The 14,505-nt window shown below is 37.8% G+C and overlaps 1 protein-coding gene across 4 annotated transcripts in view; it reads left to right on the top strand.

The window, feature by feature from the left end:
* The window catches only part of PPP2R5E (protein phosphatase 2 regulatory subunit B'epsilon), a 144,638-nt gene that overhangs the window by 90,949 nt on the left and 39,184 nt on the right, over nt 1–14,505 (top strand). For all 4 annotated transcript variants that reach the window (XM_057731479.1, XM_057731482.1, XM_057731481.1 and 1 more), the window contains exon 4: nt 11,681–11,782. In XM_057731479.1, coding sequence (XP_057587462.1) covers nt 11,681–11,782 — 102 coding nt within the window. The remainder of the gene's footprint in view (nt 1–11,680; nt 11,783–14,505) is intronic.

Below are 14,505 nucleotides of genomic sequence, written 5' to 3'. Positions count from 1 at the left end.
GCAAAAACAGGGGACTTGGTGGAAAGTCTGTGAGAAGTAGCTGGAACTCCTGATCCTACCCACGCTGCCCAAACCAGGCAGCCAAGTCACTGCTCCTCCCAGCTCCCAGCAGAAGACTGAAGGGCTACTCTCTGGAGAGGCTAAATGGGAGGGAATCTGGACTCAGGGACGTTAGGCACAGTTCAGAGCAGTGCTACCTTTCTGAAAGCAGGGGATCATGTTGAGTGGAAAGATCCTTAACCCTGTTCCCCGCTCAGCTCTCAGATCCCTTATGCCACTACTCTGGAGATGGAGGATTCTTTTCTGGACAATCAGACAAGCCCAAGAGAAAAGACCTAAAGGCAGAGTTCCTGGGAGGATGAAAGGGTGGTTGTGGTAGCGCAGCCAGTCTCAATGCCACCCTCTCACACAGAGATCCCACTTTAATATGACTAGAGGTGGCACTGCCTGAGTAAGATCACTGATTTTGTGGGTTTGAGTCCTCTCTCCTTATTCTGTCCTGACATTAATGGTGTTAGTTTTGAGAGATTTTGAATTTTATGTAAGTGTACGTGGTAGGGGCTCTGCTCAGATATCTTCCTCTTTCCCTTGCATCCCCCTACCCTCCCGATCTCTTTTCCTCCTACTGGGGCATCGCTGTCTTCTGATAGGCATGTGATAGGTCAAAGAGTGTGGAACAAAAGACAGAGATCTTTCCTTCACACGCTTTCTCTCTTTTGTTTCCTTTAACTAAATGTTGATGTTATTCCTCAAAACTGTACCTGGTATTTACATCTGTATTCAAATTCTGTTGATTCTCTGTTCTTGATCTCTTGGACAGATTCCTTTCTTCCCATACAGTTGTCAGTGCTCTGATCCCTTTAGAAACTGATCGTCTGAAGGGATCAAATTATTTTCAGAAAAATCCAGTTACACCAATTGATCGTAAAATTATCAACTAAATACTGCCACTCCCAACAGCAACAGTAATAACATCAGTGAAAACAGGTGCTTTTTTATCTTTTCTTTTTTTTTTTAGTTTGTAAAAATCTGAACAGTGTGTATACCAGTAGATTTTGAAAGAAATACTTGATGAAGGAAATATAAGTAAAAATGATGATATCCTTGTGAGTTAGGAATAGTACATGACCAAAATTTCTATTACTTTAATCTTGTCTTTTGAATTTGGCTGCATATTTAAAAATTCTAATTGGACAACATAAATTTTTAAACTTCCTTTTTTGTTGTTTGTTACCCTCTTTCTTCAACTGATTGCTAAGCTTTTTTTTTTCTTTTTTTTTTTAAATCATTTTAAGATGTTCTTTCTGTCTCATTTCAGAAATAAGGTTTAATGGAATAGCTGCTATGTCCCTAGAAAGCCCTGTTAATATAGATTTAAAGTATGACAATGAATGGGTAACAATAATTAGTTTGTAATCATTGACTTTAGAACTCTTAAATCCTCGTCTAGATTTCTGAATGTTGTAAAACAAACCTCACAACTGTCACAAGTACATGTTTCTTAGTCATGTGGAAACAGTGCTTACTGTTTTTGGTTCTGATTTGGTGAATGTTTTCTGAAAGGTATACAGCTTTGTCTACAAAGGTGGTTTTATGATAAAAATGTGAATAACCTTGCTGCAGTAGCTTGACACACCTATGTATCACAATATTTTCCTCCTTATTGTGTTGCTAAGACCTGTGCTTGTGGCAAACACCAGCATTGCGGAGGTGGTTTTGGTTCAAGGAATCATATTTAATTCAAGTGAGCATGTTTGCAATAATAACTTGTGGAAATGCTTGACTGAAAATTTTAATTGCATTGATAATATTACATAGCAATGACAGTTATGTATTTAATATATTAGAGGATAAAGCAACAGCTGCAGTGGATACCTCATAATCTAGGAAGTTGTCATACTGATTTAATTAAATTTCTGCTCTTTAGAATTAGTGCTAAGAACTTGTCTTTATGTTAAAATAAGGGATTTTAATGGTTCCACAACTTTTAAACAGACTTGTCCATTCACGTAGACAGTGGTTTTTTTTTTTTTAAATTATTTTTTTTGGGGGTACACCAAGTTCAATCATCTGTTTTTATACACATATCCCCGTATTCCCTCCCTTCCTTGACTTAAACAGACTTGTCCATTCACGTAGACAGTGAAGTTTTAAAAAGAGAATTTATACCTAGTCTGAAGTGAAGACTAAGGTAGATTTATTATGGTAATTAAAAGACATAGTTTGGCTTTAGAAACAAATTATTGATTGAACAAATTGCCAGCGAATTAAATTGCTAATTGAAAGTTTAAAAATGTTGCCATTTGTTTCCTAATCAAAGCATCAGCTTAAAAGATATTATCTGCTCTAAGTTCCTTGAGTGTAGTTACAAATGCTTTGGGATTTTTCCCCTTGTTTTTATCAATAATTATTTATCTATAATTTAAAAGGGGCTGAGAGTCAGGTTTGAAAGGTTCTTTATCATTGGGACCATTAAGAATTCTTAAATTTGGTGTTACCAAAAGTAACTTGAGATTATGTGTATATGCTATTTATTACTTTTATGTTATAAAACATACATAGCATAGCAAGGTATCTAGGCAGATTTTATTGGAATTTTAGTTCTTATTCTTAGAGTTTGAATATTTAATACAAATTCTAGTATGTTTGGAAATAGTCTTCTCTGTTCAAGTGTCTGATTTAGAGATCTAAAGTAAGTTCTGTTTATGTTCATATTTTTGTTTCAGGTGTAATTGCTTTTGAAAATTGCATCCATGGTAAATGTTGATGAACTACTATTAGATTTTCCTATTTTCTTTCAAGATTTAGTTTTACTATATCTATTTAGATGCATCTTTTGGGCTAATACAAAATACTATGAAAATAATGCACGATGACCTAGCTTTAATGTTGCATTTACTGGGTCCTCCCTTTACTTATAAATGCTTGATTAAATCACTTGTTTCTTTTTAATACATGATGGATTATGGAATGAATGAATGAAGAACTGGATGAAAAACTCAGGGGTATCATTGAAGTTGTTATTTGCATGAAGTCAATACAAATAGTGCTAGAGGAATAATGGTACTTTGAATTTTGCTTGAATGTTCTCTATTTAACATTCATTCATATAGTTCTTTTTTGTTAGAAAATTTGCTTCTTAGATATAATCCCAAGAAAATTTATTTTATAGCTATGATGTCATGTGTGTATTTACAGTTGGTATACTTGCAGTATTACATAAGTGTATGAAATGATAGTTTTACAGATGAAAGAGGGAGAAGTCTTTTTGATGTTAACTATTTTACCTGCTTTTATTGAATAAAGATGATACTTAATCATCTAGAAAGTATTATTTTAAAGCACAAGGAAGATAATTTAAGTTGCCTTGTTATCCTGTGGTGAAAGTGGTCCCTGATCACATTGCATGGCTGGTTTTCCCAAGCCTTAAATATTAACAGTGCTAACAAATATATAACTAAAGGAAATAAAAAGAATTCCTTTAATACCTTTTGAAAGTACTTTTTAATATTCCTTTAAGTTAAATAAGTTTGGTTTCTTTTTAAAATAATACTCACTCTATTGTCCTTACCTTCTGTTTTGTTCGTTATTAATCCTGGCAGATAGTGAGTAGCTACTAGATGCTAACACATTCTGTTCTTTTATAATGTGCTAGTTATTTTCCTTAAGCAATAACAACAGCAAGATGTCAACCAAAATAATGGTATAAACTTAGTAGTTTCTGTGGAGAGAGAGATTTAGGACAGTGAGTTTTTCTTTTTCTTTTTCCCTCTCTGCAGTGATTTAAATAACTACTTAAAGTATTAGTAGTTGTATTTTAATATTGCAAGTTAAAAAGTAATAAGTTGTTTAATCAAAAACTGGTGAAAACATGCCTAAATACTTCTTCCTCTTTTGCTTATCAGGCCATGCACTTAAAAACCTTTTAGTCTTCTCTTTCACATTTGACCAAGACTTCGAAATTAGTTTTTTTTACACCAGAGTTAACAGAAATCAGCAGGAAAGTAAAGAACTGAAAAATAAGAAAGCAGCTGGTCCCTCAAGCAGCTGTCAGGTTCTCGGTCTTGCCTGCAGCAGTATCCCCCCTTTCCTCCTCTTCCCCAGTATGTTACAGTGCCAGTTCTGAGTCACAACCTGAGTTGTAACCAGTAGAGGTTCTTAATTAATATTAGTGTTATTTTAGGGTTGTCAGATTTAGGAAATAAAAATACAGGGTGCTTAGTTAAATTTGAATTTCAGATAAACAACAAATACTTTTTTTTTTTAGTCCCCATGCAGTATGTGGGACACACTTGAGAGAAAAACTATTTGCTTATGTGAAACTTAGACTTAACTGGTATCCTATATTTTATCTGGAAACTCTGTTTCCATTTATTGTATATTAGGTTCTAGGCATTCAGAAATTAGTAAAGAGCCCTTGAGGGGCTCAAAATCTAATTGGGCAAGGTGAGAAGAAGGGATGTGAGGAGCAGGAACACCAGAGAGGAAACTGTTACAGTCATCAAGCAAGATGTTTGAGGATGGAGAGCTGAAACAGACAGCAGGGATGAAGAGCTCGTTTTATTTCTCTGCTAGTGCCGGGCAAGGTCATCAGCTTAGGCCTGAATGCTCTCAGGTACACAGTGCCCATGGATGCCATTGAGGGCCACTGACTGGCCAGAACCTCTGAAGGGGGTGATGGGAAAGGAGGGATGGGAAAATGAAAGAGTAATAAAAATGATAAAAAAGAAATGGTGGGGGGCAATCAGAGGAAAAAGAGAAAGAGATATAAAGAAGTCAGGTCCATACATGGTCTTCAGGGGTGAGGGTGCAGGTGATGTGTCAAAGAAAGAACCTCAAGAACCCTCCATGCAGATCATGGTGCTGTGTTACCTTGGAAAACTTACAAGCTCTTTGGACCTCACTTTTCTTATTTCATGCAGTGGAGCTGGATTAGATAGGCTGTAACACGATCTAATTCTAGAAGCAACTCAGTGGAATCCCTAATCCTAGGTTTCCCGTCTTTGAGGAGGGCTTTTAACATCCAGATTTTAATACCCATTCCTCACATTCCCCCAGCTTTACTTTCTGCTCTTATCATCACTTTCTGGAGGCCAGGCCATTGTCTTCAAGCCTTTAGTTTGATCCCAACATTCAGTGTTTATTGGAATAACGGTGAAGTGAAATGAATTAGACTACCTCAGAGACACTTATTTCTTAACTTTTTTCTTTGCGTTGACCCCAGTGTAGGTTAAAATAGTTGAAAAGTAAGTTCTTCTAACATACTTTAAAAACTTCTTTTGTAGAAACTTGTACCATAATATTTATTGCAGCACTATTTACAATAGCCAGGACATGGAAGCAACCTAAATGCCCATCAACAAATGAATGGATACAGAAGATGTGGCATATATATACAATGGAATATTACTCAGCTATGAAAAGGGATGAGATGGAGCTATATGTAATGAGGTGGATAGAACTACAATCTGTCATACATAGTGAAGTAAGTCAGAAAGAGAAGGACAAATATTGTATGCTAACTCACATATACGGAATCTGAAAATGGTACTGGTGAACTCAGTGACAAGAATAAGGATGCAGATACAGAGAATGGACTGGAGAACTCGAGGTATGGGAGGGGGCGGGGGGTGAAGGGGAAACTGAGACGAAGCGAGAGAGTAGCACAGACATATATATACTACCAACTGTAAAATAGTCAGTGGGAAGTTGTTGTATAACAAAGGGAGTCCAGCTTGAGGATGGAAGATGCCTTGGAGGACTGGGGCAGGGAGGGTGGGGGGGACTCGAGGGGGGGGTCAGGGAAGGGAGGGAGTACGGGGATGTGTGTATGGAAACAGATGATTGAACCTGGTGTACCCCCCCCAAAAAAAAAAAAAAACCTTTTGTTCATTTTTTTATTGGCATATAATTGCTTTACAATGTTATATTAGCTTCTACTGTACAGCAAAGTGAATCAGCTGTGTGTATACATATATCCCCTCTTTTTTGGATTTCCTTCCCAAGTAGATCATTGCAGAGGATTGAATAGAGTTCCCTGTGCTATACAGTAGGTTCTCATTAGTTATCTATTTTATACATAGTATCAATAGTGTATATATGTCAATCCCCATCTCCCAATTCATCCCACCCACCCTGCTTCCCCCTTGGTATCCATACGTTTGTTCTCTGCATTTGTCTCTATTTCTGCTTCACAAATGAGATGATCTATACCAGTTTTGTAGCGTCTATGTATATGTGCTAGTGTACGATACTTGTTTTTCTCTTTCTGATTTACTTCACTCTATATGACAGGCTCTAGGTCCATTCATGTCTCTACAAATGACCCAATTTTGTTCCTTTTAATGGCTGAGTAATATTCCATTGTATATATGTACAACTTCTTCTTTACACATTCCTCTGTTGATGGACATTTAGGTTGCTTCCATGTCCTGGCTACTATAAATAGTGCTGCAGTGAACATTGGAGTGCATGTGTTTTTTTTTTTTTAAATAAATAAATTTATTTATTTATTTATTTATTTATTTATTTATTTATTTATTTATTTATTTTATTGGCTGTGTTGGGTCTTCATTGCTGCACACGGGCTTTCTCTAGTTGCGGCGAGTGGGGTCTACTCCTTGTGGTGCACAGGCTTCTCATTGCGGTGGCCTCTCTTGTTGCAGAGCATGGGCTATAGGTGCGTGGGCTTCAGTAGTTGCAGCATATGGGCTCAGTAGTTGTGGCTCACGGGCTCTAGAGCACGGGCTCAATAGTTGTGGCGCATGGGCTTAGTTGCTCCGCGGCATGTGGTATCTTCCTGGGGCAGGGCTCGAACCCGTGTCCCCTGCATTGGCAGGAGGATTCTTACCCACTATGCCACCTAGGAAGTCCTGCATGTGTCTTTCTGAATTATGGTTTCCTCTGGGTATATGCCCCGTAGTTGGATTGCTGAGTCATATGGTAATTCTATTTATAGTTTTTTAAGGAACCTCCATACTGTTCTCTATAGTGGTTGTATCAGTTTACATTCCCACCAACAGTGCAAGAGGGTTCCCTTTCCTCCACACCCTCTCCAGCATTTATTGTTTGTAGATTTTTTGATGATAGCCATTCTGACTGGTGTGAGGTGATACCTCATTGTAGTTTTGATTTGCATTTCTCTAATAATTAGTGATGTTGAGCATCTTTTCATGTGCCTCTTGGCCATCTGTATGTCTTCTTTGGAGACATGTCTATTTAGGTCTTCTGCCCATTTTTTCATTAGGTTGTTTCTTTTTTTCATTTTTGATAATTTGTTTTTGAAGGAATAAAATAGAAGTCTTAGGGCTAGAGCCTCATATATTTAAATATATTAATAGAGATAGTTTGTGGCTTTATAAATACCTGAATGTATTTAGCTACATAGACTCTTTACAACAAAACGGCTGTGTGGTGAGGAGTGATGCTGGTGGTTATGATACATTTGGATAGCATGCAACTGCCATTTCCTATTTAATAATGTTACTACCTAATAATACATTGAAAACCTGGGCTGTATATCAGAAGTGGCCATGATAAAGGAAGATTTAATGGAAGCAAATTTATTATTTTTTTAAACCATTTTTTAATGGTTTTTTTAACCATTTTTAGATCTTGGAAGTCTTTTGAAAATCTTATGAAGGCAACTAGATCTTTTCCCAAATTGGACTCCCATGTACAAAGTGCGGCAAAACATTCAGGGGACTTAGCGGAGCCCACCCCCACCCCCTGCCCCACCCCTTCCCCCAGCCTATTCAAGGATGACCCAGGTTTAAACTCATGATTTTGGAGCTCATCTGTAGTTAAACTGGCCCATTCATTCAGTCCTTCAGCCGTTCATTCGTGAACTAGAATCTAGGCATTGTGAGACACTCTGATTTTTAACTGTCCTGACAGTAATAATCTTCTTCAAACAAATTCAAGAGTCCGTTTTCACCTTGCAATTAAAGCCATAACTCACATACTGCATGTCTCTAACTTATACTTTTTATGGATTTAGGACTAATTAGGTGTGTCTCAAGAGGATAAACAGCAACTGCTTAGTTTCATCCATATTCCTCTTGCTTTAATACGGCTTTTCCTAATTTCCCTTCAGTTACCCATTTCCATTCTTATCTTTATAATTATAGTCACATCATCTTTCCCCCTAAATCTTTATTTCTAACATTGCTTTGTGCTTCAATATAGTGATCATCTTTAATGCTACACAATGTTCTACTAAATTGATGTATGTCTCTAATAGTTGGACATCAAGGTTATTTCCAATTTTACAGTCTTTGGAGAATGTTGCAAATGACTGCTTTAAATAGTTTTTTCAGTCTTGTCTTAGATTAGTTTCTTAGGATAGATTCTCAAGGATGGGAGCAATGGTTCATTCATTCATGACATTTTTATTAAGCACCTATTATGTGCCAGGCAGGGTCAGAAGCTTGGCCTTTTCCATGACATCTGATTTGCTTTGATATTCTTTCCATTTGTGCTAGAGAACTGCTTAACCAGTTGAGTTGACTATTAATTATCCAGCCTAATAGGTCATTGCTTCCTCATTACTTATGATGAATGTTTAGAAGTATACTAAATAAAACATTGCAAGGAAGGCAGGTCTGAAGAAATGGCAGTGTGTGGTTAAGTGAGTATGTGTGTACATGCCTTTAGAACTATTTGCTGTTTGGATTATTTACACAACTCAACATTCTCTTGATGTGATACTAATTGAGAGATGAAGCTTTGACCAAAAGAGAGGTTTAGAACACTGTGCAGATGTAAACATCTTAGGTTAAATAACCTAGGTTTATTTAAATCACTCAAAAATTTAAATTTAAATTTGGTTAAAGCAAAACCAAAACACAAGAGTTTTATTATATATCCAAACCTTTATTTTGTGAACATTTATTGGATGCCTCATAAGTGCCAAGAAAACAAATGTGAATATGACATTGCATATTCCTAATTAGTGGGAAGAGACAAATATGTAAACAAACATTTGCTGCAGCCCATGGTGGGCACCATAAGAGAGTGTATATGTCCAAGAGTACAGAGGAACAGAAGTTTCTGTGTCCTTTTACCCAGATTTTTTTACTACAGAACACATTTTTCTCCTCCCCCCTCCCCTCCCCTCTCCTCTTTTATAAATTAATTTTTATTAATTTCAACTCAGTTTCTGAAATATATGTATAGTTTAATTAAGATTCAAAAGCAAGTAATTAAAATATTTTTGCTCTTTTGATTACAGTATGACTGGCTGGTTGAAGAGAAGTCATTGGTTGATGGTTATCTGAAAAGTCACCAGTTTCTTTGTAAACATAACTTCTAATAATCATTGGAAGGGACAAAAGTAACATAATATAACTGTACATGCTATAATTAGCCATAGCAAAAATATTCTAATATGATAATTTTTTTGTTCAGTCATCGACGCTAAAGGAGAGCAAAAGAGGTAATCTGCCTACTTTTCTAGAACACTATAGCGAAGCCTGACAGCCTGGGTTCAGTAATAACTCCTGGTTGCTGGTAGTAACCTCAGATCTCAACACGCACGCTCCTGTTTCCTCCGTGGTAAACTGGGGATAGTGATAGTGCCCACTTCACAGGGCTGCTGAATCCAGTAGATGCTGCTCTGTGCTCGTCTTAGTCCACCTCAGAGCAGCATTTGCTGCTATTGTCCTCTTTTTCCTTCTTAAGACCCTCTTCTCTCCTAGCTCCTAAGGCCCCCAAACTCTATTCTGTTTTTTCTCCTACCTCCTGCTCCTTCTCATTGCCTTTCTTGCCGCCCCCCCCCCCCCCCCACTGTCTGGTTTCTAAATGTTGGATACCTCAGGGTCCTTTCCCTTCTTTCTATTCATTCCTTTCCAAGGAGATCCCTTAGTTCCATGGCTTTAAATGTCCTCTACATGCCGGTGAGTGCATATATGTCTCCAGTCCTGACCTGTCCAGCTCTGAGGTACAGATTCATGTGTCTGCTTGGCTCCTGGATATCGCTCCTTTAACATATTTCTAACTGGGTCTCTGGATCTCCCCACCAAAGCAAGCAAACAAAGAAAACTTTTCCCTTTCCCAGTCATGTCCATCTTTGGTAAATAACCTTACATCCATGACTCATCCTTGAGTCTTTCCTTTCGTTCACCCCATTCATCCAAGACAACAGCAAATAAAATACTACCTGCAGAATGTATTTTGAATCAGTCTATTTCTGTCCCTTCTGCTAGCCATCATCATGTCTTGCCACTTTCACAGGCTTCTAACTTGTCCCCTTCCTGTCTGTTCTATACATAGCTGCCAAAGTGATTTTTTTTTTTTAAAAGTAAAAATCAAACCATGTCACGTCTCTGTTTAAGATCCACTGGTGGCTTCCCGTTGCACATAGAATAAAATCAGATCTTCTTTCCATAGCTTACCCATCTGGGTTTGCATATCTAGCAAACAGGGATAATTGTGACCTTAACTGGAATATAAACTCCTGGAGGACAGACTTTTATCTGCTTTTGTTCATTGCTGTTGTCCCAGTGCCCAGAACAGTGTGTGCACATAATAGGCACTTAATAATTATTTGTTGAGTGGGTAAACACATTCAGATTATATGGGCCTCCAGCAGCCTTTCTTTTTCCCTCTTTCAGAGCAGCATATTATAGCTTAATACTTTCTACTTCATATGGAAAGCCTAGCAAAGTCTTCTGAGGCAGTCCCCACACCCCCCTTTTTTTTGGCCATGGTGGCAGCTTGCAGGATCTTAGTTCCCCAACCACGGATTAAACCCAGGCCCTCTGCAGGAAAAGCTCAGAGTCTTAACCACTGGACCACCAGGGAATTCCCTGTTTTATTTTTTAGGTCTGAGGATACATTTGGGTCGTTAGGAGAGGATAGATGAGTAATAGAAGAAGAAACAGAATAGAAATTGGAAGGAACCCTGAATAGGTTACTGCAAAATAGTAGCAACAGCATTTTTAAAAGTAAGCATTTTACTATAGAAATCTTGGAATATATGCAGAGATAGTAGAATAGCATAATGAATCCTCATCTCTTCATGACCCAGTTTCAACAGTTTTCAACTCCTGGCCATTCTTTGAGCATCCAGGATGTAATTTGGAAATTTCCTATGGTAAAGGAATACCTGGTTTATAGAAATTTGTATCACAGATGTATCTTACCCTGGGCATTGTTACTATTTTGTAAACCAACTGAGAACAGATTAGATATGGTTTTAAGGACTTTGGGTTCTGAAATATCTTTTCTGATTTGCTTTTCGTAAATGCCTGAAATTTTACTATTAGTATAACTGTAAATTTGCAAATTGTGAGTAAGCCTGAGAAGGGAAATACATGAAGCCCATTAGCAGTTATTTATATTTCAGTGTAAATTGATAAATTAGAAGCACGCTTGACTGGTAAGTAACAAAGCACAAGCTTTGATGTAAGGCATAAAATTACAGGGACCTGGGGTGGGGAAGGCCTTAGAGGGGCTAGGAGTACTGTTCAAGGGGGTAGAAGGTGCTGCTTTATTATTTTCCATCTTTTCCTGGAGGTGGTCCTGGCCTCCAAGCTTATAGAAAGAGGTCTCCTTCCAGTTCGGTGGTGTTCCTGCCATCTGTCATGTGGGTTCCCTCGGCTGGCTGCAAAGACCTTTGTATAAGGCTGCCGAGGAGGTGATTCCATTCCAGCTAACTCTGCTGCTTGTTTATTTTTAGGTGTCTTGCAATATATTCAGAACTCTCCCTCCTAGTGACAGCAATGAATTTGATCCAGAAGAAGATGAACCTACCCTTGAGGCATCGTGGCCACACTTACAGGTACTTTGAACTACCATTTGTTATAAAAGAGAGATCCATTAACTCATTAGCTGATTAGCATGGGAATTCCTTGAAGGCCTTTATTCACCAAGAAATCAAATTAGAGTACATTACTGGAAAGCCAGAGAATGCTTTTTATGTTTCTTACTCTTGATAATTAGGATGCCAAAAGAATAAAATAATAAGCATTATAATGCTTTAGGGTGGGCCCTCCTGGATTGCACGCTCAGCCAGCAGTTTTTATTAGAGCGTCTATGTGATCCTGCCTGCTGGAGCCTCAAACAAGAACAGAACTATTTTCACATTAATATTAGTTAGATGTGATTAGGTCACAGAGTACATATCTCATTTTCAGCAGTTAGGTACCCTGGGGACTTGTAATGCCTGTCTTCATGATAACCGTGAATGTGTTTCTTTAGCCTGGAAGGGCAAAACCAAATTGCAGTAGCTATTTCACAGTGTCGTAATAAGGAAGAGCAATAGCTGAGAAAAAGCTTGTGTGAAGGCCAGTTTTGCTCTCTTGCACTGAGAAGGCCATGTTTTCCAATCACCCTCATGTGCCAGGACAGATTAGGGCCATCCCTGCATCTCCTTTCCCAGCACCAGGCCTATTTGTACTGTATTAACTTATCCATACCAACCCTTTCCCATCCTCCTTTCCCAGCTCCTTCTTTCAAGGCCAGTGTTTCTCAAATGAACAGAACAAGGAAATGTGAGTGTAATGAATCTCAAAGCCATTTTTCCATTCAGTTAGAATGTCCTCAGAAGCTGGGTGACAGCTAGTGAGGAGGGAAGGGATGGTAGAGAAGCAAAATGACCTTGTACATTTTCACCCCTGAGGTGGAAGCCGCTGCATCTCTGTAGACGTGTGCTCATGGTTACTAGTTGACTTTCTGGAGGACAGAGAACTATGTAGCGGGGAGATAAGGCCTAGAGATATTCCAAAGGTTTATTTTTTTCTCCGCTAAAGAATTTTAGACATAAATTTGCAGCTTCCCCAGTCCTGCTTTGGTAGCTCAAGGTTGTTGCAGATATACATGTAATGCTCTTTCCCCTAATTATGTGGAGAGCTTTCAGGGGCTGTGTTTTTTCACCTCTTACCTAGGCATGTTATACATATGTATTCCTGCTACCAATACCAAAATATGGAGTAAATTAGTTAAAACACTGTAGTTGACCTACTATCTTAGATGCTTGATTTTTTTCTTAAGGTGCCAGAGAATACTATCTGCAATCTAAGAAATTTGCAAAACTACTTGTGCTTTTCATGGTGTATCCCAGGTTGTGACAAAAATCCAAAAAAAAAAAAGAGGAATTACTCTTTTGAATGGATGGACTTCTGGCGTGTCTTATTCTTGATGCTTGGCACCAGTTCACAGAAGTGCAGTCTAGTTTGGAAGAAATATAAAAAACAAAACAAACAAAAAAGATAATTTTCTCAGAGAAGTCCTGCATGTTGTGGTGGAAAAGACAGGGAGGGAGATGTCCTCAAAGCTTCAACTTATTGTCTTGTCTACATCCTGAAGAAGAGACAGTAGACCACTCTTGCCATTTGCAAGAGCTTTGTGAATACTCTAAATCATGATCACCATAGATATAAATTTCACCCCAAAGTATGGTAAAGTTTAAGTTAATATTTCAATTAATCCTTCCTAAGCTTAATGACTCTGTAAAATATGGTACTAAATTAATTTCTAAAGCTATTAAGCTGAATTCTGCCACCAAAAATCTTGAGCTTGCACTGTGTCATTGCTGTAGGAACATTAACCATTAGTTCATCTGAAGCTCTTAAAACCAAAGCAACAGTGAGGAGTGATGCTGAAACCTGTACCCTTATTGATATAAAGTCACAAACCATATTGCAAAACAGGCTGGTTTCATTTGTGTTGACATCTTGTTTCAGCCTGTAGCCCTTTCGCCCCTTCTTTAGCTCAAGGAGAAACATGACTTAGGCTGCATCAGGTAAAGAAACCTACTCTTAAAATTCACAAATCTGCCTTCATTCATAGCAAAGGTCGAGTCAGTAGGCACGCTCCTGCCTTCGCCATCTTTTGCTTTATGGAAGTCTTTGTACCAGCTCCTCCCTTGTCTCATGAATTCTGTGTTTCCTTTGTACATTCTAACTCCACAAATCAGTCACCTTTCCGTTTTCACTGATAGGTGGTTTTATTACCGACAAGAGCCCTCTTTGTTTAAAAAATCTCCTTTTCTGTTCATGATAGGTCATTCATGTCGTAGTGACCCATCACTAAATTCAACATTTCACTTTATGATTGATCCAATAATCTATTTTTCCCAACCAGAATAGCACGTTCTTTGATTTTTTCAGTTTTTCTTAACTCCAGCATTAGCAGTGTGCTGCTGCTTCTTGACCACATTTTACAAGGAAACTGTTTATTACCAAATCTCTGATGATAGTAGAGAACGGCCAAATCACATTGTGGTTGTTGGGTTGGCTAGGCTTGTTGCCTCACTAATTATCTGCTCTTGCACACTTTGATTTTAATTGTGGCTCATATAGAATTACTCATTTAAAAATAAGAAAAAGTATTAAATCTACAAATTTTTAGTTCACATATGTCAAAAGGTCTACTGCATGTGTTATTTGATCTTTTCTGTTACCTATATTGGTATCTTTTAAACTGGTATCCCATGGTTACCATGGTTATTCTTTGCGTATTTTCTGAAATTGGGTTTGTATTTCTAGTAGCATACGATTTTGT

Source organism: Hippopotamus amphibius, chromosome 4, assembly GCF_030028045.1.
Source record: "Hippopotamus amphibius kiboko isolate mHipAmp2 chromosome 4, mHipAmp2.hap2, whole genome shotgun sequence".
NCBI classification, from domain to species: Eukaryota; Metazoa; Chordata; class Mammalia; order Artiodactyla; family Hippopotamidae; genus Hippopotamus; species Hippopotamus amphibius.
The sequence above is the reverse complement of the archived record's forward strand: the minus strand, read 5'-3'. Positions and strand labels throughout refer to the sequence as shown.